The 27,163-nt window shown below is 39.5% G+C and overlaps 1 protein-coding gene across 1 annotated transcript; it reads left to right on the forward strand.

Moving 5' to 3' along the window:
* Positions 1-2,349: 2,349 nt before the first annotated feature.
* On the forward strand, positions 2,350-18,208 carry LOC103078490 (olfactory receptor 2D3-like). Its single transcript, XM_082931269.1, is given in 4 exon segments — positions 2,350-2,419; positions 17,282-17,542; positions 17,855-18,041; positions 18,043-18,208. Coding segments are annotated over 4 exon segments (684 nt in total).
* Positions 18,209-27,163: the final 8,955 nt, after the last annotated feature.

The raw sequence follows: 27,163 nt of genomic DNA on the forward strand, positions 1-27,163 counted from the left end.
ACGCAGGCCTCTCACTGTTGTGGCCTCTCCCGTTGCGGAGCACAGGCTCCGGACGCGCAGGCCCAGCGGCCATGGCTCACAGGCCCAGCCACTCCGCGGCATGTGGGATCATCCCAGACCGGGGCACGAACCCACATCCCCTGCATCGGCAGGCGGACTCTCAACCACTGCGCCACCAGGGAAGCCCTCAACCAAACTTTTAAGGGGGAAAAGCAATCAATGCAATACAAGCTCTCAGAAAATAAAGAGTACAAAATATTTCCAAAATATTTTTATGATTATTACACTGATAATAAAATCAGACAATGACACTGCAAAGAAAAACAACAGACAAACCTTCCCCCAGGACATAGATGCAAAGATCCTCAAAAATATTTAGCAATTTGAACACAGTTGAATATATTAAGAGGGTACTACATAATGACTATGTATGTTTAGCCCAGGGATGCAAGTTAGATTTAATATCCAAAAGAATAAATCATTAATCATTAGAGAAATGCAAATCAAAACTATGATGCGATATCATCTCACACCAGTGAGAATGGCCATCATTAAAAAATCTACAAACAATAAATGCTGGAGAGGCTGTGGAGAAAAGGGAACTCTCATACACTGTTGGTGGGAATGTAAATTCATACAGCCACTATGAAGAATAGTATGGAGGTTCCTTGACAAAGTAAAAATAGAACTGCCATATGACCCAGGAATCCCACTACTGGGCATATACCCTGAGAAAACCATAATTCAAAAAGAGTCATGTACCACAATGTTCATTGCTGCTCTATTTACAATAGCCAGGACATGGAAGCATCCTACGTGTCCATCGACAGATGAATGGATTAAGAAGATGTGGCACATACATACAATGGAATATTACTCAGCCATAAAAAGAAACGAAACTGAGTTATTTGTAGTGAGGTGGATGGACTTAAGAGTGTCATACAGAGTGAAGTAAGTCAGAAAGAGAAAAACAAATACTGTAATGCTAACATATATATGGAATCTAAAAAAAAATGGTCAGAAGAACCTAGGGGCAAGACGGGAATAAAGATGCAGACCTACTAAAGAATGGACTTGAGGATACGGGGAGGGGGAAGGGTAAGCTGGGACAAAGTGAGAGAGTGGCATGGACATATATACACTACCAAACATAAGGTAGATAGCTAGTGGGAAGCAGCCACATAGCACAGGGACATCAGCTCGTTGCTTTGTGACCACCTAGAGGGGTGGGATAGGGAGGTTGTGAGGGAGGGAGATGCAAGAGGGAAGAGATATGGGGACATATGTATATGTATAACTGATTCAGTTTGTTATAAAGCAGAAACTGACACACCAGTGTAAAGCAATTATACTCTAACAAAGATGTTACAAATAATAATAATAAAATAAAATAACACAATAAATAAATAAACAAGAACAGCAACAAAACCTTTACAGTTACCACCATCAGGTGAAATACTGAATTATTTCCAGCTGAGTTTAGGAAGCAGTTAAAGGTGTTAACTCTCACCACTTTATATTCAATATAGTACTAGAGGTTCTTGCTAGCAAAATATGGCAAGAAAATAAAATAAAGGCCATCAAACTGGAAAACTGTCCTTATTTGCAAATAGCATAATCTTGTACGTAGAAAATTCTAAACTATTTGTGGATATAGAAAGCTATATCTTCTTCAAAGATACCATTAAGGAAGTGAGTGAAAAAATAAGTGAATTTATAAAGTTTACCAACTACAGGGTCAATATACAAAAATCAATTTCATTTCTATGAGATGTTAATTCTCCCCACACTCATCTATATGTTCCACACAATCTAGTCAAAATCTCAAAAGGAGTTTTTGTAGAAGTTGACAATTTTTTCTAATATATATATCAAAAATGAAGAATCTAGAATAGCCAAACAATTTTGAAAAAGAAAACAAAGTTGGATGACTCACACTACCTGATTTTAGGACTTACTCTAGAGCTAAGTACTGCTTTAAGCATGAGCAAATAGAACAACAGATTAGAATACGGAGTACAGAACTGGAGCCTCACCTACAAGAGCTATTGAATTTTGACAAAGATTACAAGGTAATTTGGTGGTAAAAAGATAGTCTTTCCAAGAAATGGTGGAGGGACAATTGGAAATTGCAGTGGGTTGATTAGTATCTCTCCCCCACAAAAAAATTATCTTCACTCAGAACCTCAGAATGTGATGTTATTTGGAGAAAGTGTCTTTGCAGATGTAATTAGTTAAGGATCTCAGGATGATGCCATACTGGATTTAGAATGGGCCCTAAATCCAATGACTGATGTTCTTACAAGAAGAGGAGAGAACAAGAGACATAGCGAAGAAGGCCATGTGAAGATGGAGGCAGAGTTTGCAGTTATGCTGTCACAAGCCAAGGATGGCCTGGAGCCACCAAAAGCTGGAAGAGGTACGGAAGGACTCTTTCCTAGAGACCCGTTGACACCTTGATTCTGGATTTCTGGCTTCTGGAAATGTGAAACAACAAATTTTATTATTTTAAGCCACCCAGATAGTGGTAATCCATTATGACAGTCCTAGAAAACTAATATAGATGCCATATGGGGAAAAAGTGACCCTCTACTCTTACCTCACACCATACTAAAAAATTAATTGAAGATAGATCATAGACCAAAGTAAATGTTAAAACTGTAAAGCTTCTAGAAGAAAATATAGAATATCTCTATGACATTGGCAGTTAAAGATTTCCTGGACAGATCACAAAAAGCAACTAATCATTTATAAATGGATACATTGAACTTCATCAAAATTTAAAACTGCTTCAAAGATACCATTAAGGAAGTGAAAAGGCAAACCACTGACTGTGAGAAAATACAATGTTCACATTTGACAAAATACTACATTTGAGATATATAAGAAATTCCTAAAAATCAATAACAAAAAGACAACTCAATAAAAATAAGCAAAGGACTTGAGCACATACTTCACAAAGAAAGATTCTAAATCACCAATAGTCATATGAAATGTACTCAGCATTATTTGTCATTAGTGAAGTGTAAATTGAAACCACAATAGGAGGGTGATGTTAGGGTGAAAAGTATATGGGAACTCTCTGTACTATCATTATAGTTTTTCTAAATATAAAGTTATTTCAAAATACTTTTTTTAGAAACCCAATGAGATACTACCACATACCACCAGATGGTTAAAATTAACAATACCAACAACACCAATATTGGCAAGGATATGAAGCAACTGGAACTCATATATTGCTGGTGGCCATGTAAAATTTTATAAACAATTTCAAAAAACATCTGAAAACTTCTTTAAAATTAAACCTATATCTACTCTGACACAGCCATTAGACTCCTAGGTATTTACCCAGGAGAAGCGAAAACAAATGTCAACAAAATGACTTGTACATGAATGTTTATAGCAGCATTATTCAATATAGCTCCAAATCAGAAACGACTCAAATTCTACCAATAGGGGAATAGATAAAACAATTGTGATATACTCATACAATGGTCTATTCCTCAATAGTAAGAAATCAAAAAAAAAGAAATCATAAGCAATTAATACATGAAACAACATGGATAAATCTCAAAAACATTACATTAAGTAAAAGAAGCTACATACAAAAATGTACATTCTATATGCTTCCATGCATATGACATTCAAGAACTGGCAAAACTAATCTGGGGGAATATAAAACAAAATAGTGGCTGCCAGTGGCAGTAGTGATTGACTGGAAGGGAACACAAAAGAATTTTGGGGGGTGGTAGAAATATTCTATATCTTTACTGAGGTTGTGGTTACATAGGTATATACATTTTTCATAATTCCTCAGTTTTACATTTAGTGTATCTCACTATATGTAAATCTCACTTCAATTTTAAAAAAAAGAAAAAGAAAAAGTCTCAGAGAGGCTAATGGATTGCCTAAAGTTTTATTTCAAGTTTATGCAGGTGTCTTCAGACCTAGATCTCACTGTCTCAGCAAACACCTTTATAGTAGGCAACTGATACTCCAACAACAAAAATGAGCAATTCCATACTCTTAGCACTTCAAGTCCAGTCCCAGGTGTATGAGAAGCTAACCCACTGTCTTCCAGCCTCCCTTTTTCTCCCTTCAGGTGCAGGTCTCAGATGTGTCTCCAACTCCTAAAAGAATGGGAGTTCTTCATAGAATACTTCAACTTTGCTTTCCAACTTGTCCAAGCCATATCCCCCAAAGCAAGAATTATAAATGCATTTCAACCACCTCATCAGGTTTATTATGTTTTTTGGAAAAGCCAAATATGGGGCTGTCAACCTTTTGCTAGAGAAGTGAAGCAGTAAGATAGGCACAAGATATTATACCCCACGGCTTATCCTGTCTTGTGGTACCATAACTAAAGGCTATTTTTCTACCTGTTTGCTTTAATAACCTAGGATTTTAGTTTCCCGATTGCTACTGTCTAAGCATACCCTGATATAGCTATAGTCCCAGAAGTTGAAGGGGTATTAAGGGACTACCGTTGCAGCCCTTCATAAATACGTCTAATCTTAGGATATGCCAACTCAACAGAATAATTGATGGTATACCCTCAGAATGACCTAATACTTCATAAGGTACTTGCATACACATTTACCACTTCAGCTACATCCTCTCATCTTGCGAACTTGATGAAGAGATCTGCTTCTCGATAATAGTAGCTACCATTTACTGAACACTTTAATCAGGCACTGCTGTGCATTGTTATACTTTATCCCCAAAACAACCCTATTAGATAAGTATTACTATATTCATTTTTATTTTTCAGATGAAGAAACTGAGATGCAGAGAAGTCACACAATTAGTAGGTGGCAGGTCTGGAAATTCAACTCAGGTTTGCCTGACAACAGAGCTCTCACTCAAATACTATGCCATGCTGCTTTCTTGCTAAACATTTATCAGGCCCATAGCCTGGGTTTGCTCACAAAGGGAGTTTGAGACATGAAAGCAACATCTGATATTTTATAGTAAATTCACCCCTGTATGATGGAAGGAGAAAAGAGGGTATGTGATCTCACTCAGAAAATTGTTTCAAGAAATGAAAAGGGGGAGGGATTACTAGGAGAATCAAGTTATCAAAATATTTTCCTGGATAGTCTCTGTAATCATTGCAGAGCAGGTAAGGGAAATAATAAGTCATTGCCCAGGGACCCTGCCCCTTGAGTATCCAAAGAGAAAAGCTTCTTGGAAATTGAATTTATAGCCATTAAATGTTTTCATTGCAATGCAATGCTTTCTTATTCAAGACATTAATGGCAGTTGGAAATATTTGGGGACCTCAAGGTAAATTGTTCAGCCTTGATAGGAATCTGGCATGACTTGCAAAATGTTACAGAAGGCAGGTCCAGAATATGAGACTTGATCTCTTCTTAGATACCACAATGGGGTGTCTCTGGGTCCAGTCCTTAAAAGCTTCTACCTCACACAGGCAGTGGAGCCATCATTTTTTCAGAATAAGAAAATAATTTCTTTCAGTTCATGCCACAAGTATGAAGAAGAGTTTTTCAAGTTTCCCTGAATAGTTTTCCATATTTCTTGCAACAATAGAAGACTATTCAAATTAACCTCATCCATTCAGGTATTTAACATCAATAATATTCACATTCAGAGACGAAAGGAGCTTTTATATCTCGAGAGCTTCTTATTAACTGTTCTTATCTGGTCAAATTTCACTAGGCAGACCACAGGAAGTTGTAGATCCTAGCGCTTCCCGGATATTGGACTTTCTCCTACATCTCTGCCTGGGAACTGCCAGCTGAGTTATTGCTGTCGGAGAATTATGCAGTGTGTCTGGGCTTTGAGGTTATCTGATCAGCACAGGCAATGGTAAGTAAAGTTTATTTTCCCCTCGGCCAAAGAATTATAAACTCAGAGTCTCAGGCCTGGAATAACTTAAAAAGCCATTTTGTCCAACTTCTAGTCAATGCCTACATCACTTGAGCATCATATTCAGGCCCCTGTAATATTAATAGAATAGAAATAAATTTATCGAGGGCTTCCCTGGTGGCGCAGTGGTTGAGAGTCCGCCTGCCGATGCAGGGAGCACGGGTTCATGCCCCGGTCCGGGAGGATCCCGCGTGCCGCGGAGCGGCTGGGCCCGTGAGCCATGGCCGCTGAGCCTGCGCGTCCGGAGCCTGTGCTCCGCAACGGGAGAGGCCACAGCAGTGAGAGGCCCGCATACCGCAAAAAAACAAAAAACAAAAAACAAAAAACAAAAAACAAAAAAAAAAAAGAAATAAATTTATCGAGTACTTACTGTATACCAAGGATAATGTTTTATCAATCATCTCATTTAATATCCATAACATCACTCTAGAGTAGAAATTATTTTATAAATGACAAAACTAAAACTCAGAGAAGTTAGATGGTTTGGCCAAGGTCACATGAAGTAGCAAGGGCAAGATTCAAACCCATGTCTGTCTGCAGAGCCCACACCCTTAAACACCACATTGTCCCTCATAACTCAATTATCTAGGATAACTCCAACTTCTAATACTCCATCATGATATTCCTGAAAGTTGCCTAGTAATTGTCAGAACATCCATATCAGTGTCAGATTCAGAAAATTCAGTTACCATTACTCTATCTTCTCATTTTTCCTCTTCCCCCAACAAAAACAACTCTACTTTGATTTTTAACATTAGTCCCTTTTCATGGTGAGAAAAAAAAATTGGCTAGCAGAAAAATGAAGCTGGTCATCAAATCATGAAATTCCAAGACAAAATAAAAGCCTCTATTGAAGACAATACAGGAAATTTGGAACCAAATATAAATCTGTCAAGTGAACTCAAGATCCCCTGGTAAAAATACATCTCTCAGTTGTTCACTGGGTTCTATAATAGAGTGGCAAGACTTGTTTGTCTGACTTGTTTAAAGTTATTTGTATTCAGAGGTCCTCTCCTCTTCTACCTGCTAGGTGGTGACCACTCCCAGAGCAGGGACCATGTTTCACACTTATCTCTGTTTCTTTTAAAGAATCTACATATTTATCCTCCCAACATTTATTGAGCACCCTTTTTGTCCTTGACACTGTACTAAGCACTGGATACACTTTAAAAGACATACTCTCTCTCTCAGTCTCGTGAGGAAACCAAACTCTGAACAAACAAACAGCTGCCGTTTAATACACAGAGTGCTCTAATAGAAGTATATGCAGAGTCCTATAAGAACACAACAGGTAGCACAGAATGTACATTACAGATGCTCAAAATTCATTTGTTAAAGTTAAGTTACTTAAATAGAAGAAGAGTTTAGCTCAGTAGAGAGGAACCATGAGGTGGATCAAGGCCAAAAAAAGTGTCTATAACCAACGGTTTCTCAGTGTACACTCCTCCTTGCCTCCCACTTACTTCCCCGAATTAAGCACACAGAGGCTAAGGATATTAAAATGTAAGAACAAATTCTCTGTCCTTAGTGTTTTACCACCAATATTTCACTCTGCAAATGTAATCTTAAAGGAGAGTATCCTAGTATCACATGGCCCAGAAATAAGTTATGAGTGGGTTGGAACTGATGGTAGTGGCAGAAGTGATGTAACCCAAACTTTCTTGTGTTAGTACTGGTTAAAGCTTTAGGGTTAGAGAGGGTGGGGTGAAGGATGCTTACCATGGGTGGATTAATAATAACAAGCTAAAAGTGATATGGAGGTAAGAGCCTCTGGAAATTGGGAATAGACAGTTGTATAATGTTGGCTGGTAGAGAACAGTAAGTAATTGATATTTCCAGAAGAGGTAAACAGTAAACAGGACTAGGTAATCTTACTGAAGTAATGAAAACCAATTACTAAACTAGTTTATAGATTATTTGGGGATGGTTATTAGTTAAAATGTTTGGGTGGCATACCAGTAGGAAAGGAACAGATCTGCTATCACCTCAGGAAAAAAGAGCTCGAAGTGTATGAGATTTTCCTATCTCCCCTTTCTTCCTCCCACTTCCTCCCTCTGTACCCCCTATGTGCTCACATTTCTTTCTTTCCTTGCTCTCATTTCTTTTTGCTCCCTAATTTCTGTCAAACAAGTATTTATTGACCCCTATTGTGGACAAAGCATTATACCAGGTAAGGAAATAAATGATACATGTTTTCTGCACTCAGAAAGCTTACAACATAGAGAGGGAGATAAACATGTACTATATATACTCAATTAGCTACAATTTATTGAAAAGAGTGATATGTACTATAACAGAGGAAGAAAAAGCCAAAAATACTGTGAGAGAACACTAGAGTAAAATATTAATTCTGAATTGGGAGAAAGGATTCTTGGAAGAGATTGATCAATAAATGTCTAGAACTTTAATGGAGACAATAGGATCGTTAGCCATTCTGGTCAGAGCTGTGTGACCAAAGTCATAGAAAGTGGCACGTCTGGGGAATGGTGAGTATGGAAAATCTATGGAGGTCAACTCATCCTAGTTTGCCTAGTTTGCCTAGATTACCCAGGTTTGGGCACTTGAAGTCCTCCATTCCAGGAACCCTCTTAGTCCTGGGCAGAGAGTTTTGGTGTAGGACATTGAGTACATACATCATAGGGAGCAAATAAACAAAGGGAAAACCAAGGATCAGTGAACATAACTGACAGAAAGTTAGGTTGAAGACAAATAATGAAGGATAATGAAAGGTACTGAATGTCAGGCTAAGAAGCTATGACTTGATTTCATAGGCAGTGGAGAATGAAACAAGCATTTTGGATAAGGGAGTGATATAATCAAAATATAAGATTACTCTGGCAAAAATGTCCAGGACAGATGAAAAGGATAAAAAACTATTTTGGAACCTATTGACAGAGTCCGTGCAAAAGGTACAGAAAAGACTTTGACAAGGGAATCTCTACCAGGGATGAAGCAGAAAAGCCACATTAAAGAGACAGTGCAGTTTGGTGATACATTAGTGGCTGATATGGGAAACTTAAGGAAAGAGGGATGATGACTAAATTTCTCAACCTGCTTTATTGGGAAAATTCAGATGCCATTAGTACAAGTAGGGAAGTAACAATGACAGTTTTAAATAGGATGGTGACAAGTACATTTTAATTTTTTAAATTTTAGTTTCCAATAGTCTGGGGCTCCAGAAGCCAAATGGACATGTGACTCTTGGGCTAAAAACAAAGCTATCTGGCCTCTAGCTATAAGTTTTTGGAGTCATGAGTACAAAGAGTTAGATGAAGTCATAAAACTAGACATGACTATCCATGGACAGAATAAAGTTACAGAAATTAGGAAGGAATATATGGTAGTCATTAAGAGTCTTTCACAAGTAATCCAGTTCTTATTTCCTTCCAGATACATGACATCATTGCCATATGATTGTTTAGCCAACTAAACATGAGTAAAAGTGACTTCCAGGCAGAAGGTTAAAGAGGCAATGCACAATTCAATATGCCTCTTTTTTCCTGCCTCAGCAATCATTAAAGCATACATAAAGAAGACTCCTCAGTAAGTCTGGGTCCCTGGGTGACTTCAATGAGCAGAGACCCACCACAGATGAAAAAGTAGCATGAGCAAGAAGTAAACTTTCATTGTTTCAAGCCACTCAAAATCTGAGGGTTGTTTGTTGCTATAGAGCAAGCTAGCTTATCTTGAAAGCTACAGAAACTTTAGAAATACACACATTTAGAAGTTAGAAAGAAGAAGCTAACATGGTAAAAGGATAATCAGAGAGGTGAGAGGTGAATTGAGAGAAATGGATCTTAGAAGACAAAGGAAGAAAAAAATGTCAAGAGGTGGGAATGGTAAGAAGTGTTAAATGAAATTAAAGACAGAGAAAGAACACTGGATTTGGTCCTTAGTAGTCCACTGGGTCACTTTCTAGTAGGTACAGTTGTGTGATGGAAATCGAAGCTCTGAGTTGACTTACTAATCTTGTATAGCTGAAACTTTGTACCCTTTGACTAATACCTCCTCATTTCTCCTTCCCTGCCCCCATCCCTGGCAACCACCATTCTACTCTCTGCTTCAGTGAGTTTGACTATTTTAGATTCCTCATATAAGCAGTATCACCTAGCATTCATCTTCCTAGTCTGGCTTATTTCGCTTAGCATAACGCCCTCCAAGTTCATCCATGTTGTCACAAGTGGCAGGATTTCCTTCTTTATCAAGGCCGAATAATATTCCATCATGTGTACATATGACATTTTCTTTATCCATTTATCCACCAGTGGACATTTAGGTTCCTTTCATGTTTTGAATATTGTGAATAATGATGCAATGAAAATGGGAGTGCAGCTATCTCTTCAAGATACCAATTTAAATTCCTTTGGATATATACCCAGAACTGAGACTGCTGGATCATCATTCCTAGAGATCTACTGTACAGCACAGAACCTATAGTGTATTTTATACTTACAACTTTACTAAGAGGGTAGAACTTGTGTTCTTATCGCAAATACTAACTGATAATAATAATAATAAAGAGGGAAGGAAAAAACTCTTGGAGGTGATAGATATATTTATGGCTTAGATTGTGGTGATGGCTTCACAGGTATATACTTATTCCAAACTCATCAAGTTGTATATATTAAGTATGTACAGTTTTTTGTATAGCGATTATACCTCAATAAAGTGTTTTAAAAATAAAAGCAGCATTAACAGGAAGGGTGGAAATGGAGCTAAGTAAGAAAGATAACCCTAGTTAGAAGCTTGGTGAGGAGAGGAAGTTACTTAACCAGCGCCCTGCAGCCCTTTGAGGGCATGGTTCTTTCTCTCTCTTTCCATCTCTCTTTGCTTACTCTCTTCCTCCATATTCCCCTAGTTTAACTCCCTGGATCTGTCCCTCTCCTAGATCTGTCTCTTCTCTTTCCTGCCTTCTCTATGCCCTTGTTTCTTTCTTCCATTTCTTCTCTCTCATAATTATGGCATTATAGATTCTCACAGTTGTATAGACTTGGCCTAGTTCAGGCTATGGTCTAGTATGGGAGATCCCCCTACTGTACTGATAACCAGGCTGAAATTGAGTGTTGCATCAGTGAGGGAGTGAGCTCACTAATTCATGAAACTGCTTATTCCATCATATTAGATAACTCTAGTTATCTAGACCAGGGGTCCCCAACCCCCAGGCCATGGACTTGTACTTGTCTGTGGCCTGTTATGAACCGGGCTGCACAGCAGGAGGTGAGCGGTGGGTGAGCAAGCGAAGCTTCATCTGTATTTACAGCCACTCCCCATCACTCTCATTAGCACCTGAACTCCACCTCTTGTCAGATCAGCAGCGGCATTAGATTCTCATAGCAGCGCAAACCCTACTGTGAACTTTACATGCGAGGGATCTAGGTTGTGCGCTCCTTATGAGAATCTAATGCCCGACGACCTGAGGTGGCACTGAGGCAGTGATGCTAGCGCTGGGGAGCAGCTGCAAATACAGATTATCATTAGCAGAGAGGTTTGTCTGCACAGAGAACATAATAAATTAATTGCTTGCAGACTCATATCAAAACCCTATCAATGAGTGGCAAGTGACAATTAAGCTGCATCTGGTGGCAAATTTTATAGTGGCAAGGGAGTTGATGTACTTCAATTGTACAGCTGCATCTGGTGGCGAGCTTTCAGTCAGAATCTGACACTTATTTCAGTCCACGTGGTGGCCCACCCATTATTTTATTTACCACTTCCGTCCTCACCTCTTTCCCGCACCGTGCACTTGTCACAGTTTTGCTAAGCCCACAAGCTAACCCTAGCCAAAATGAATAAAAAACAAACGTTGCTGGAGAGCTTATTTGAAAAGAGGGAAAGACCCAATGATGAGACAGCAGAAGACCCTAAGACTGCCAACAAAAAGAAAGCTGCATTGAAAAGAAAATACCAAGAGTCCTATTTAAATTACGGGTTCATTGCAACAGGTGATTCACATTCTCCAAGCCCACCTTGTATAATATGTAGTGACTGGCTATCCAACGAAGCCATGAAACCTTCAAAACTGCTTCACCACGTGGAGACCAAGCAGCCTGCATTAAAAGACAAGCCTCTGGAGTGTTTCAAAAGAAAAAACATGAACACAAAGAACAGAAGAATTATTGAAGGCCACCACTTTATCAAATGTGTCTGCACTGAGAGCACCATTCTTAGTGGCTAACCGCATTGCTAAAGCTAAAAAGCCCTTTACTATTGGTGAAGAGTTGTTGATCCTGCCTGCTGCTAAGGACATCTGTTGTGAACTTTTAGGAGAGGATGCAGTTCAAAAGGTGGCATGTGTTCCTCTTTCGGCTAGCACCATAACTAGACGAATTGATGAAATAGCAGAGGATATTGAGGCACGCTTGTTAGAGAAGATTAATGAGTCACTGTGGTATGCAATCCAGGTTGACAAGTCTACTGATGTTGACAACAAGGCAACAATGCTTGTTTTTGTGTGATATATTTTTCAGGAGGATGTGCATGAGAATATGTTATGTGCACTTTTGTTGCCAACCAACACCACAGCTACAGAACTATTCAAGTCTTTGAATGATTACATATCAAGAAAACTGAATTAGTCATTTCTGTCAGTATATGCATGGACAGAATGGCTGCCATGACTGGACAGCTTTCTGGTTTCACTACTCAGGTCAAAGAGGTCGCTTCTGAATGTGGGTCTATGCACTGTGTCATCCATAGCAAAATGCTGGCTACCTGAAAAATGTCAACTGAACTTAACAACATTTTGCAGGATGTGATTAAAATTATCAGCCACATTAAAGTACATGCCCTTAACTCACGTCTGTTTGTGTAGCTCTGTGAGGAGATGGACGCAGAGCACACGTCATCTCTTGTTCGCAGAAGTAAGATGGCTTTCTAAAGGTAGATGACTGGCCAGAGTTTTTGAGTTACAATAGCCACTGCACAGATTTCTTTTAGAAGAACAGTCACCACTGGCAGCACATTTCAGTGACACAGAATGGGTCGCAAAACTTGCTTACTTGTGTGACATATTCAACCTGCTCAATGAACTCAATCTGTCACTTCAGGGAAGAACTACAGCTGTGTTCAAGTCTGCAGATAAAGTGGCTGCATTCAAAGCCAAACTGGAATTATGGGGGCGATGAATGAACATTGGGATTTTTGACATGTTTCAAACATTAGCAGAGATTTTGGAAGAGACTGAGCCAGGGCCTTCTTTCTCCCAGCTGGTGCACCATCACCTATCTCAGGTTTCAAGAGTTTGAGCATTACTTTACAACCAAAAAAGACCCCCGAACTGGGAAGGAATGGATTGGTGACCCATTTGTGAACAAGCCAGGTGAATCGACTTTGTCCACGCTAGAAGAGGATCAACTGCTTGAGATCGCAAATGACTGTGACCTTAAAAGTATGTTTGAGACAACTTCAAATCTCCATACGTTCTGGATTAAAGTCAAGGCAGAATATCCTGAGATTGCCACAAAAGCACTGAAAAGCCTGCTTCCATTTCCAGCATCCTATCTTTGCGAAGCAGGGTTTTCTGCAGTGACAGCAACCAAAACGAGATCACGGAGAAGACTGAACATAAGCAACACACTTCGGGTGTCACTGTCTCCCATCAGCCCCAGATGGGACCATCTAGTTGCAGGAAAACAAGCTCAGGGCTTCCACTGATTCTGCATTATGGTGAGTTGTATAACTATTTCATTAGATATTACAATATAGTAATAATAGAAATAAAGTGCACAATAAATGTAACGCACTTGAATCATCTCGAAACCATCCCCCACCCACCAGTCCATGGAAAAAATTGCCTTCCATGAACCAGTCCCTGGTGCCAAAATGGTTGGGGATCGCTGATGTAGACAGAAAATCTGTCCTCCTACTCAGCTGAAATCTGCCTCTCTTTAACTGTCTTCCAGTTCTAGTTCTACGCTCTTATACCACAACAAAATTATTCTCTTCTATACGTCATTCTTGATATTGATGTTCTCTCTTCTCTCTGCCTTCTTTGCTCCATTCCTCATTTTCATCTCTCACTTCCTATCTCTCAGTCTTTACCCTGAACTACAAACTTAACATTAGTTTTATGTTTAATATCCTTAGTTTCATCAAGTTATTGAATAAATTGGTCTTACTTTTAATAATATACATAAATGTAAATATAGATATCAGTATTTAGGAGAGTTAGAAAACCACATTTCTAGCTATGCAAACAACTTAGATTATTGTGTATTTTAAATTACGTTTTTTACTACAAATAGAACTACCATATGACCCAGCAATCCCACTACTGGGCATATACCCTGAGAAGACCATAATTCAAAAAGAGTCATGTACCAAAATGTTCATTGCAGCTCTATTTACAATAGCCCGGAGATGGAAACAACCTAAGTGCCCATCATCGGATGAATGGATAAAGAAGATGTGGCACATATATACAATGGAATATTACTCAGCCACAAAAAGAAACGAAATTGAGTTATTTGTAGTGAGGTGGATGGACCTAGAGTCTATCCTACAGAGTGAAGTAAGTCAGAAAGAGAAAAACAAATACCGTATGCTAACACATATATATGGAATCTAAGGGAAAAAAATGGTCATGAAGAACCTAGGGGCAACATGGGAATAAAGACACAGACCTACTAGAGAATGGACTTGAGGATATGGGGAGGGGGAAGGGTAAGCTGGGACAAAGTGAGAGAGTGGCATGGACATATATACACTACCAGATGTAAAATAGATAGCTAGTGGGAAGCAACTGCATAGCACAGGGAGATCAGCTCGGTGCTTTGTGACCACCTAGAGGGGTGGGATAGGGAGGGTGGGAGGGAGGGAGACGGGAGAGGGAAGAGATATGGGAACATATGTATATGTATAACTGATTCACTTTGTTATAAAGCAGAAACTAACACACCATTGTAAAGCAATTATACTCCAATAAAGATGTTAAAAAATAAATTACGTTTTTTGTGCATCAAGTGTTATATAAAGGAGGATTAAGCTTCCTCTTTTAAAAAAAAATAGGTGTTTTTATGAAAACACTAATCTGAGAAGATACATGCACCCCAGTGTTCATAGCAGCATTATTTACAGTATCCAAGACTGTAAATAATGGAAGCAACTTAAGTGTACATCAACAGATGAATAGATAAAGATGTGGTATATACACACAATGGAATATTAATCATCCGACAAAAAGAATGAAATTCTGCAATTTGCAACAACTTGGATGGACCTAGAGGATATTAGGCTTAGTGAAATAAGTCAGACAGAGAAAGACAAATACTCTATGTTATCACTGATATGTGGAATCTAAAAAATAAAATGAATGTATATAACAAAAGAGAAGCAGACTCACAGATATAGAGAACAAACTGGTGGTTACCAGTGGAGAGAGGGAAGGAGAGAGGAGCACGATAATGGTACGGGATTAAGAGATACAAACTACTGTGTATAAAATAGATAAGCAACAAGGATATGTTGTACAGCACAGGGAAATATAACCATTGTTTTCTAGTAACTTTAAATGGAGCATAAGCTATAAAAATATTGAATCACTATGTTGTACACCTGCAACTAATATAATATTGTAAACCAACTATATCTCAATAAATAAATAAATTTTAAAATAAGTGTATTTACGTTCACAAAGAAAAAGTTAGATTGAATATTTTAAAATCATCTTCTTTTCTTCACAAACAAAACCATTAAAATTTTTGAAGTTACTTTTTACTTATGTATGGCCCCTGACTGATATGTGGGAGTTGAGTCAGTTATCCTCAGTAGGAAAAAGCTTCCTATACCTAAGGTGTTTATAAATGCAACTACTGAATTCCTAGGCTCCCTTACACCTTGAAAAGAGACAAGAAGGTTGGATAAGGGGACATCTTGGTTGTATTCCTTCTTCCAGAAACAATAATCACTTACGTTTTCATACATTTATAATTTTCACAGCATTCCCCAATCCATTATCTTGTCGGGACTTAATATTTCTGTGACATAGGAAAGGCATATATTTTTCCTCATTCTATAGGCAATGAAACTGCAGCGCAGCTGGGTCACACAGCAAGTAAATAGTCAAATCAAAACTAAAAAGCCCTTACTTCAGTATTCTTTGCTATGATTTACTCTGGTTCCTTCAGTTATAACTCAGCTACAGGAGAATACAATTATCCTGGGTAAGAGTTGCATGCAATTTCGCAAAAAGCAAAACCCAAAATTGGCACAGAGCTGCCCTTGGCACATTCTCAACTTCTCTTCATGATAAAGTCCTTTTTCAAGTTCCTTGAAATTCTATTATCAGATCTTTAATTTCTACTGTATCTTTTACCCTCTTGTACCTAAGAAATTTTTCTCTAAAGACAAGAGATGCAGCCATAAAAAGAAACGAAATTGAGTTATTTGTAGTGAGGTGGATGGACCTAGAGTCTGTCATACAGGGTGAAGTAAGTCAGAAAGAGAAAAACAAATACCGTATGCTAACACATATATATGGAATCTAAAAATTAAAAAATGGTTCTGATGAACCTAGGGGCCGGACAGGAATAAAGACACAGACGTAGAGAATGGACTTGAGGACTTGGGGAGGGGGGAGGGTGAGATGGGACGAAGTGAGAGAGTGGCATGGACATATATACACTACCAAATGTAAAATAGATAGCTAGTGGGAAGCAGCTGCATAGCACAGGGAGATCAGCTCAGTGCTGTGTGACCACCTAGAGGGGTGGGATAGGGAGGGTGGGAGGGAGGGAGATGCAAGAGAGAGGAGATATAGCGATATAGGTATACGTATAGCTGATTCACTTTGTTATACAGCAGAAACCAACACACCATTGTAAAGCAACTATACTCCAATAAAAATGTTTAAAAAAAAAAAAAGACAAGAGATGTTCAAGACCTGAAATCTGACTGTAAGCAAAATAATTTTGATTTTGTTACCTAGGCAGAGACAAGGGAAATGTTCTGTTTAGGGTTTGAGATGCCTGCCCCTGTGTCTGATGGCTTCTATCATCATTCTGGGCCAAGTAAATGCCTTAGTAAGTATAGAAGTTCCTTTGAAGAGCTGCACTTCATGAAAACACTCATTACAGACATGAAATCAAGGACAGCCACCCCAAACAAATCTCTATACAAAATACCCCCTTGTAATACAAATTATAAGGAGGGTGTGGCTCTGCGTCTTCAGGTTTGAATGCTGAGTGAGAGGATGAGGAGCTAAAAACAAGGCCTCATTGACCTAACCACAGATATGAGAAGATCCAAAGGATTACAGAGTGGCATAAACTGTATTTTTTTTCTCCCTCTGGTGAAGTGAAGTTCTTCCTCATCATTCAGCCTTGCCCTTTTTCCAGTGCCTTCTTAGGATTATGTCACGTTTGTCATACTTTCCTCCTTTTTCTCTTCATAGAAAGGATGATGATTTCCCCAACTGAAGAAAATAATCCAAATGTGATGGAATTCATTCTGATGGGGCTCTCCAGACAGGCTGCATCTCAGCTCCTTCTTCTGGGCGAGGTTGTTCATCTAATCTGTCACCTTGGTGGGTATATTCTCATCATTGTCATTATCCGGATTGATTCCCATCTTCACACCCCCCATGTAGCTCTTTCTCAGCCAATTATCCTTCTTAGATATCTGCTAGTCTACAAGCTCCACACCCATGGTTCTGGTGAACTGCTGGAAGGACTTTCCCACTATATCCTATAGTGACTACTTTTTCCAAATGACGATCTCTCTTTACTTGGGAGTGAAGGAGTGTTTCCTTCTTACTGTTATGGCCATGACAGGTTTATTGCCATCTCAGAATGCCTGCACAACAATGTTTGTATCTGGATGGTGGCAGGAGATTGGGCCAGTGCTTTCTTAATGGCTGTGATTCCTTTCCTAGTCACACCAATCCAATTTCGTGGCCACAATGTAGTTAACCATTTTACATGTGAGCTCCAAGTAATCTTCAAACTCACTTGCTCTCATATACTAGTAAAGGAGATCCTAATGTTTGCTAGTGGTGTAGTAGTACTGTTCCTGCCTTTTGGGCTCATTGTGCTCTCTTATTTCTGTATTGCTGTGGCTGTCCTGAAGATCCACTCTGTAGAGGCCAGACACAAGGCCTTTTCTACCTGTGGCTCCCACTTGACTGTGGTCATAATTTACTATGGGAGAGCAATCAGTGTATATGCGCCCACACTCTCAATCTTCCCAGGATGAGGATAATATCGTTACATTGTTGTACGGGGCAGTAAAACCCATGCAGAACCCACTCATTTACATTCTGAGGAACAAGGATGTGAAAGATGCCCTAATGAAGGTGGTCGAAGGAAGGATAATGGTCTGATGACCTTAGATATCTTGTCCTGCATCTCTGTCAATGAGTCACCAGTCTTTTGCTCTTTCACAATTGTCCACAAAGAAGAATTGAATAAAAGATGAACCTATCTCAGACCCAATCAAATGGGAGTCAGTTGTTTTTTAAAGGACTCTTTTCCATGACAGTTTCATCTTTAAGAAAATGGATCTTGATAGTTCTCCAGTTTATGAACTTATTTCTCACTGATTATAATCGTTAGAAAAAGCAGGTGCTAGATCTTGGGGTAGAGTGGACAGTCCGGTCTCTGTGGTACCACATATGGAAGAGAACTGGTCTCTTATATACAAACTATACAGTATACTCTTGCTTATAAACTGTCCCTTCCCAAAGAAGAGATTGCCACAAACAACTGTGTTGCTAACTCACTAATAGCAACAAATTTCACACACTAGCTCTGAAGCAGCTAGGTAGCCATGGTGTTCACCTGATGGAATAAAAAGGTGTGGCAGGAAGGCACGCTCTCCACATTCTCCCTGGTATGCCATTTATCTTGATATGTTTGCTACAACAAGTTTGTAATTTTCAGAGCCAGATCAGAATAACTTTTGGATCAGCCATTGCTTTGTTTTGCCTACCCTAGTACGTCCCTGCCTACATACAGAAATGAGAGTCCAGGAAGTAAATGTAGAAATCTGTTTATCTTCCAGAAGCTTACACCACGAAAAGGACCAGATGACTACTGAAAAACTAAGACAAGAGGAATAAGAACTTTAACAAGACTCAGATGTGCGTACACTATCTAATCTAGGCAACTTCTATGGTACTGCAAAACTAACTTTCTCCAACTCCCTTCCTAAGGAGTTGGCCTGGCCTATTCAGTACTGGCTGAGTTGAATGGGCAAGGGTGTGGAATTAGGTTGTAAGGAAGTAGAGCTTCAATATATGTAGTATATATTTATATACTAAAAGCAACTGGGACAAGTTGGTGAGTCAAACCAATGTGCATAAGAAAAAGTGGAATTTCAGACACTTGAGAGAACACATAAAGAAAGGCAAGTCCATAGGGCTAGAGTCAGGGATTGATGTAAGGATCCCAAAGCAAAGCAGAGTGGGGCGCAGGAACAGAGCCTAAAAAGTTAAGAAGATTGAAGTGAGTTGACTCAAAAAAACAGGTTAGTGTAGACCCCTGGTTTTCAAACTTTATGAATCACCTGGGGAATTTTGATGAAATTCAGATTCTGATTCAACAGGTCAGGGTTAGAATCTGAAATTCTGGATTTCTAGCAAGCTCCCAGGTGATTCTAACACTGCTAGTGTATAGACCACACATTTGAGTATCAAGAGTGCAGACAGTTCCATCTAGAAAACACTGATATGGTAATGTGGATATCAAGTAACACTTGAATGGGGATAGTGGAGAGAAAATTTACATGCATAACGTCACACAGAAATCGTTAAACATTTAGACATTTTGTTTTATAATTCTTATGCTTTCCTATAACACTGAGAATAAAGAAAAAGTTTTTCACAGAGAACACATTTCTGCCTTAGATATCATTCAGGACTCTATAGCTTACATGACAATGACTCAGTGATGCTTTTCTTAATCTTTAATGATGTTGTTTACAAAGTGACATCTAAACTGAGACTTCCGCAGAGGATAATGAGACATTTGCTGCATAGACAGGGGTTTGTAAGCTATATTTTTGGCATTAGACTGGAAAGGACAGAGCAGTGGCCCAGGAACCTAACATCATAAATAAGAAATTCATCCACCCTGAAGCCAACGTTACTGCATTTGTATCATATGCAAAATTTAAGGCAAATCATATAAAGAGCTTTATTCTCCTAAGCACTAAAGATAATTTCTTATAATAATAACTAGCGTTTGCATAACATTTACACATTGTTTTCACATATATTATCATATTTCATACTCATAGCAAATCTATGAGGTAGATAAGGCAAAAATAGTAGCCTTTTTTTCAGAATAGAAAAGAGAATCAGAGAAGTCAGATGACTCACTAAGGGCACAATTTACAGTCAGGTATCCTGACTAATAATCCAGTGTAGTTTCTATTGTACATTTAACAGTGCGTCTTAAAGTAAATTGTTGAAGGTGAACTCCTGATCATCACTCATTTTGGTGGCACGTTCAAGCTTTCTCATCAAATAGGTGAAGAAATTAATGAGTCATAGAGTGAAATGCTAAACCAAGAAGCATGGGGTCTGTATTAGGAGTATATTACTTGTTTCACTCCACCTACCAGGGTCATCAAGTGTAAAAATGTTGACTTTCCTGTCAATTTCTGTGTCATTCCCAGTCTTTGGTCTTTGAAACACTTCTTTCCACACAGCGAGTTTTACTTTGCCCTCCTGCCTACATACAAAGCCCCATTCCAATTTCAAGCTTGAACTTAGGCAAGGGTTATGCAGGAAACTCTAAATACTTTTGTGATTCAATATCAGGACATACAGCTTCTATTCCATACTTGACCCAGTGCACCAGTTGACCTCCATTACCTTTTTTCCAATTAAATCTTTGGGTCATGGTCAAATGCATAGCACTCTCGGTCCTCTAGGACTCATGAGTAGTCTTACTCTTGCAAGCAGTGTTCCCTCCATCCTTCCAGAAACTAGAATCCTACCTGACCTGGAGTACAACTTTATGATATCAAAATTCCTGAGTGATGATTGCATGCATAGTCTACTGAATACAGTACCCAGTACCCATACACAATGAATTTCTGATCACCAGGTCCCATATACATGTCTGGATAAGCTTTCATTACCACTAAATCCCTGATTCTGACTGCTGATCTGTATCCTCTATTGTTTGTTTTGGCCATGCTTGCCTAAATCCTATCTGATATACAAGGTCTTATCTCATACCACTACCCTGATTTGAGGCACAGTATTTATGTTGTATTGGGAGTACAATTCCAGAGAATAAGAATGAGGGACATGGATAATGAATCAAAGAAACAGGGAAAGCCAATTCAAGGATGTGTTACTGAGCTGACCTCAGCTAAGTGAGACTGTTTGCTTAATCTCATTGGATTTTTCAAGAAGATGTATAAACTCAATCCTATTCATGGATGAAAACAAGATGGATGAATTTAGCCACCATCTCCTATCTCCCAATGAATAAAAGGTTCATTCATCAGTCATTCATGCTTTCAGATTGTAGATATATAGGCATCAGTGACAGTCTTATAGTAGTGTTCACTGGTAAATCCCAGCCCAGGAGTTGAGAGGCGTACAAAGAGGGCATGAGGTATTGTCAGGTTGCATCTGCATGAAGTATGTTGGAATCCACACAGCTGATTGTCATAATGACAGGTAAAATAATATACAGGTGAAGCCAAGATGTACAAAAGAGATGCTAATATATCCCAACACCTGAGGATGTTCTTGTCTCCCTGTACCAGATCCACCCAAATGCCTGAGTAGTATTCAAATTCTTGTCCTTTTGTTGCTACATCTAGCATCCTTAATTAGCCCATGTCTAGCCATATCAAATTTCTGTGTTTGGTTACAAATAACAATAGGCAAAACCAAATGGGAAGAACATTTCACCATGGGGAAAACAGTATGAAAAAAGTCAGCTGGAAACGTAAACTCAGTACCCGCTTAGCGAGATAGACCAAGTTTTTAGATGGATTCTACTTTATAAAGGAGGTACCTGACAGCCAAAAGCAAATGGCCCATTTCACAAGCCTGAATGACTTCAAGGATGTAGTGGAAAAGTGTTTGTCAAAGACCAGTACATAAAATGGTGCTGGTAGTGGTAAAATTTTTACTGGTCTACGTTGAAATGAAAAGAAATGAAAGCAATGAGCTGTTCATAACTAGATTCATTTCAAAGAGTGTTCTAAGCCAGTTTACTGAAGCACTGCTCATAATAGCAAAAGGTTAAAAATAATCAAATGTCCATTAATAAATGGCTATTAAGCAAATTTGGTAAACCTATACAATGGACTACTATGCAGACATGAAAAGAATTAGGAATTTCTTTATGTATTGACATGAAATGCTTTTAAAGATATCCTTTTTAAGGCTTCGCTGGTGGCGCAGTGGTTGACAGTCCGCCTGCTGATGCAGGGGACACGGGTTCGTGCCCTGGTCCGGGAGGGTCCTGCATGCCGAGGAGCGGCTGGGCCCGTGAGCCGTGGCCGCTGGGCCTGCGCGTCCGGAGCCTGTGCTCCACGGCGGGAGGGGCCACAGCAGTGAGGGGCCCGCGTACCACACACACAAAAAACGATATCCTTTTTAGTTGAAAAATGTATGTATAGAATGGTGTACACACACAGGTATTTGCTTGTTTATACACAGAACATCTCTGGAAGGATGTCCAAGGGGCAGATAACAATGGCTGCCTCCAGAGAGGGAAAGTGGGTGATGAAGGGACAGGGGTAAGTGGGAGCCTTTTTATTATCTATTCTTCTGTACATTTTGAATTTTCAACAAGGACTGTTCTTTGCTTTGAATTTATCTATTTTTTACCTGTCTTTTAAATGAAATAACACGGTCTATAAATTGTGGCTAGTTGCTTTGTTTTTAATATATCTTTACTTGGGAAATAAAAAGTTGGCAACATTATGGCAAACTCACTCAAAAAATTACGCACTAATATGTGAAATCCAAAATTTGGGGAAGCATTTTTCTAAGGTCCTTCTTGGAGACCCAACAACCAGTCTATCTTTTTGCTATTCCCCTCTTACTTTGTGTCTCAGTTCTGGACCTATGTCTCTGCCTTGAACCTCTGCTTAGCAGCCTATTCCTTCTAAGACTGAGATCTTGCTGTGCTTTTGTCAATGTCCTTCAACATCACCATCACCCATGGATTAGCATCCTATACCTGAAATGGGATACTGTGACTGGGATCCTTCTACCTACTGATGGACCCCCCCTGATGTACACACTTGATCAGTTTACTTTCCAAACATTACTTGTTCCTGCATTTTCTTTACTCTTCTCTAAGTACCTGTGAGGTTATACCTGGTAACTCATGTTGGATCTCTCTGACGTCAAGTGTTTGCCTGGGCTACCCCTCAAAATATTATGTTCCACTTGTTAGACTGGAAGTCTTCCCATGGATCTTCTAGGTGGTACTTTCTTTTAGGTCTTCTTTATACCAAATGGGTCCAAATTGAGATTATGTCCTATGGCAGGGATTGCTAGTTATCTATCCCATTATCCATTCTCCCAATCTTCTTTGGTAATAGATCACCAAATTTTATTTAGGTAGCAACATATTTAGCTAAAAAACAAACAAACAAACAAAAAAACTACAACTCCCAACTTCCCCTGAATCTAGGTGACAACATTCTTATCAATGAAATATAAGTAAAAATGTGGCATATTTTTAGAAAGCCCTAAAAAGGAGAAAATGAGACCTCCTTATTTTCCTCTTCCTCTATCCTGATGTTTAGAATGTAAATGTGATATCTAGAGTTCTACCAAGCTTCTTGCTCTATGAGAATGAGGGCAGAATGTTTAGCTGGAAGGAATGCAAGTCCATAAATATTGTAGAACTACCAGAGCTTTTCTGGACTTCTCATCTTCAGTTATCTATTATGTGAGGTACAAAAAATCATCCATCTTTTTTAACCACTATATATTAAGTTTTCTGTCCCTTGAAGCTGAAACTGATTCTGACTGATACATGGTCCCTTCCAGTTTGTCATGTCCATTTGAAAATAGCTAAGCCTTACCCCACAATGTTTCAATACTCAACATGCCTAACTAATTATACCTCTCTATATATGTAAGGTACATGGATATTTACAACATTTCAATCCTAACTGTATTGTTCATTCCTTTACTGCCTACATACCAATTTCTTATTATTCGTTGTATACTTGGAGATTATTGCTTTATATTGATTTCATCCTCTACCCCAAACCATAAAGGGAGAGGATATACCATGGCATGGGTGAAACATGACTTGTACTAGACAACTAGAGCAGAAGATATTAGTAAGAGCAAGTTCAAATTCATGAACACTGTCACAAATCATTATCTAGAGTAATAACTGCCAAAGCTCTATCTGTAGCTCAGACATCTCTTCTGAGCTCCAGTTACATGTGTTCTCGAAAAATGGACATGTATCCACCTCAAAGCTCCACAGACAACCCAAATGGAACCATTCCAAATCAGAAAGCTTCATATTTCCCCTAAAATCTCCCCTTCCTCTTGTTTTCTGGATGTCATTTAATGGTGCCACCATCCATCTGAGAGACATCCTATAATCTTCCTCCTTCCTTACTACACAATCCAATCATCTTTGAAGCTTTACCTATTCTACTTCTGTGATAAATCTCAAGTTCATCCCTAGTCTTTCATCCACTGTCTCTCTCTTAATTCCAGCACTCATCATTTCTTGCTTTGACTATTGCAATGACTTCAGACATGGTCTCCTCAACAACCCACTGCAACTAGGCTCCACACTATAGTGTCACCCATCTTTCCAAGACATATCAGAGCATGTCACTCTCCTGTTTAAAAATCCTCAATGATATTTAGTCACATGGAGGCAAAAAGCTAGATTCATCAGTGTGACATTTAAGACTTTCTGAGATCTGGACCCAGCTCACATGGGTGTCCTGACTTCCTGATCCAACCACACAAACTGATTACCATTCCTATAAACACTTTATTCTTTTACGGTTCTGTGCATAGGATTGATGTGGTCTCTGTAAAATGTTTGTATACTGAACTAGCAAGCTATCCAACCCTGAAAGCCCAACAAAACTGTCTCCTTTAATATGAGACTTCTTCATTTACCTTTTATCTCTAGGCCTGGAAAGTGAATCCCTTCTTTATCAGTGCCCCCACACACAAATCTATATTTCCCTATTTTGTACATCTCTTATACTTTGTACATGACTACAATGTAGCACTCTTGCCATGTGGTTGCAGGTCTTAGAAAGCAAGAGACAATGACATCCATATGAGCCAGCACCAGGACATATCCTTTGCTGTATGAACTTCTCCAGAGGCTCACATGAATATGGGGCCTCCAGAGATCCACAGAAGGGCTTGCAACAATAAGAACTCTACCTCTACACTTGTATCCTTCTCACTCTACTAATTCAAGGGACTCTCTCTTCTTCAGAAGCATCAACAGCCCATTTACCTCCTCCTCAGACCTTGCATCACCCAAGCTTTTGTTGGGTGGGACTGAGGCCCTTCTTCCAGGTGTGCCTCAGTGGCAACTTTGCCTCCTAAGAGATGAGATGAGTCTGACCAGCCAGGATTGCAGTATAGCTGACCCTTCCCAACCACTAAGGACACTCTGTTCATAGCTGCTTGGCCTGAAAAGTCTCAAGTGGCTGGAACCTACTCATTGTCACTAAATTCAAGCTTTCAGAAGAAATATTGGCTGGAACTTTGTGTCTTCATCTTTCTTTTTCTTTTTAGAAATATAAAATCTCTGTCTAATAGCACTCTTTCATCCCTAAGCGCAGAGTCAAGTGGAACAAACGCAGAGAAGTTGTCCTATTTTCTGCGCAGTTAAGAAATGGAGAATTCAATATGTGTTTACAATGACAGCAACATTAAAATAGCTCATGCTACATTGCCAAATGAAGGATAACAGACATAAACACTGTCTTTTAAAAGATTCTTTTAGAAGAAACAGTATGAATCGAATCATTTACTGAAGTACTGTTTGAACAGATGGTGTGATTAACAGCTAACATGTCAGCCATCTTGGGAGCTCATGGAAAAGTAAACAAGTGGAGCTAAAAAGAAATCACTTCATTCCCCAAAAGCGTCTTTCATTCATTTTACTGGGAAAATTGGAAAGTCTGTGTTTTAAAGGCTGTGATTCCTTGGGGGATGTAGGAGTGAGCAGGGGGGGTCTCTTTAGAGCAAGACCACATCCATGCCAGGTTCAGTTCTGAATTTGCTTCCTGAGGGATGAGATGGGTCAGAGCAGTCAAACCCCCAGCAAAGCTGACCCTTGGAACCACTAAGGACACTCTTCACCTCTGATTGTCCTGGAAGACCTCGTGTGCAAGGGGTGAAGAGAAGGGAGTTAAGAGTTGAGAACCAATTACGTAAGAGGCACTCTGCCAGGACCATCACACGCACTCTTTCCTCTAAGGCCAGCTCACAATGGCCCCAGGAGTCAAATGTTATAAGGCCAATTTCCCAATCGGGAAATTGACATCGGAAAAGGGGGAAACCATCTCCTAAGACCACGTAGCTACTTCCTTTGTGGAGCTGCCATTGAAACTGTTGACTTTCAGAGCTCTTAGGAGAGGCAGCTGATTACAGAGAGAAGAGCACTGACCAGGACATCTGGAGATACAGGCATGAAAGTCTCCTCAGCTAGCTAGTGCCTTAGGGGCAGACTCTATTCCTTTCTGGGCTGCAATTTCTCCATCTTTAAAATGTGGGCAGGGACTTCTCTGGTGGTTCAGTGGTTAAGAATCCACCTGCTGATGCAGGGGACGTGGATTCAATCCCTGGTCCTGGAAGATCCCACATGCTGCGGAGCAGCTAAGCCCGTGCACCACAGCAACTGAGCCTGCACTCTAGAGGCCACGAGCCACAACTACTGGCCCCGTGTGCCACAACTACTGAAGCCCGCGCGCCTAGAGCGCGTGCTCCACAAGAGAAGCCACCGCAATGAGAAGCCCGTGCACCACAACAAAGAGTAACCCCTGCTCGCTGCAGCTAGAGAAAGCCTGCGCACAGCAACGAAGACCCAACACAGCCAAAAAAAATTTTTTTAATTATAAAATAAAATGTGGGCACTGTATCAGATGGGCTCCAAGGTCCTCATTTGGGTACGAAAATCGTATCAGAATATCACACTGGCTTTCCCAGCTCCATTCCTGACCTTCATCAACTGACATGAGGAAGAAACTTTGCACATTGGTACAGCTCTAGCCTTTGCGCCACCGCCCACTTAGACAAATCTCCAGGTATTGGCCGACCCTTGACAGAGCCCTTTCCCTCCTGCCTTCA

This window comes from Lipotes vexillifer, unplaced genomic scaffold (assembly GCF_000442215.2).
Source record: "Lipotes vexillifer unplaced genomic scaffold, Lipotes_vexillifer_v1.1 scaffold1006, whole genome shotgun sequence".
Classification (NCBI taxonomy): Eukaryota; Metazoa; Chordata; class Mammalia; order Artiodactyla; family Lipotidae; genus Lipotes; species Lipotes vexillifer.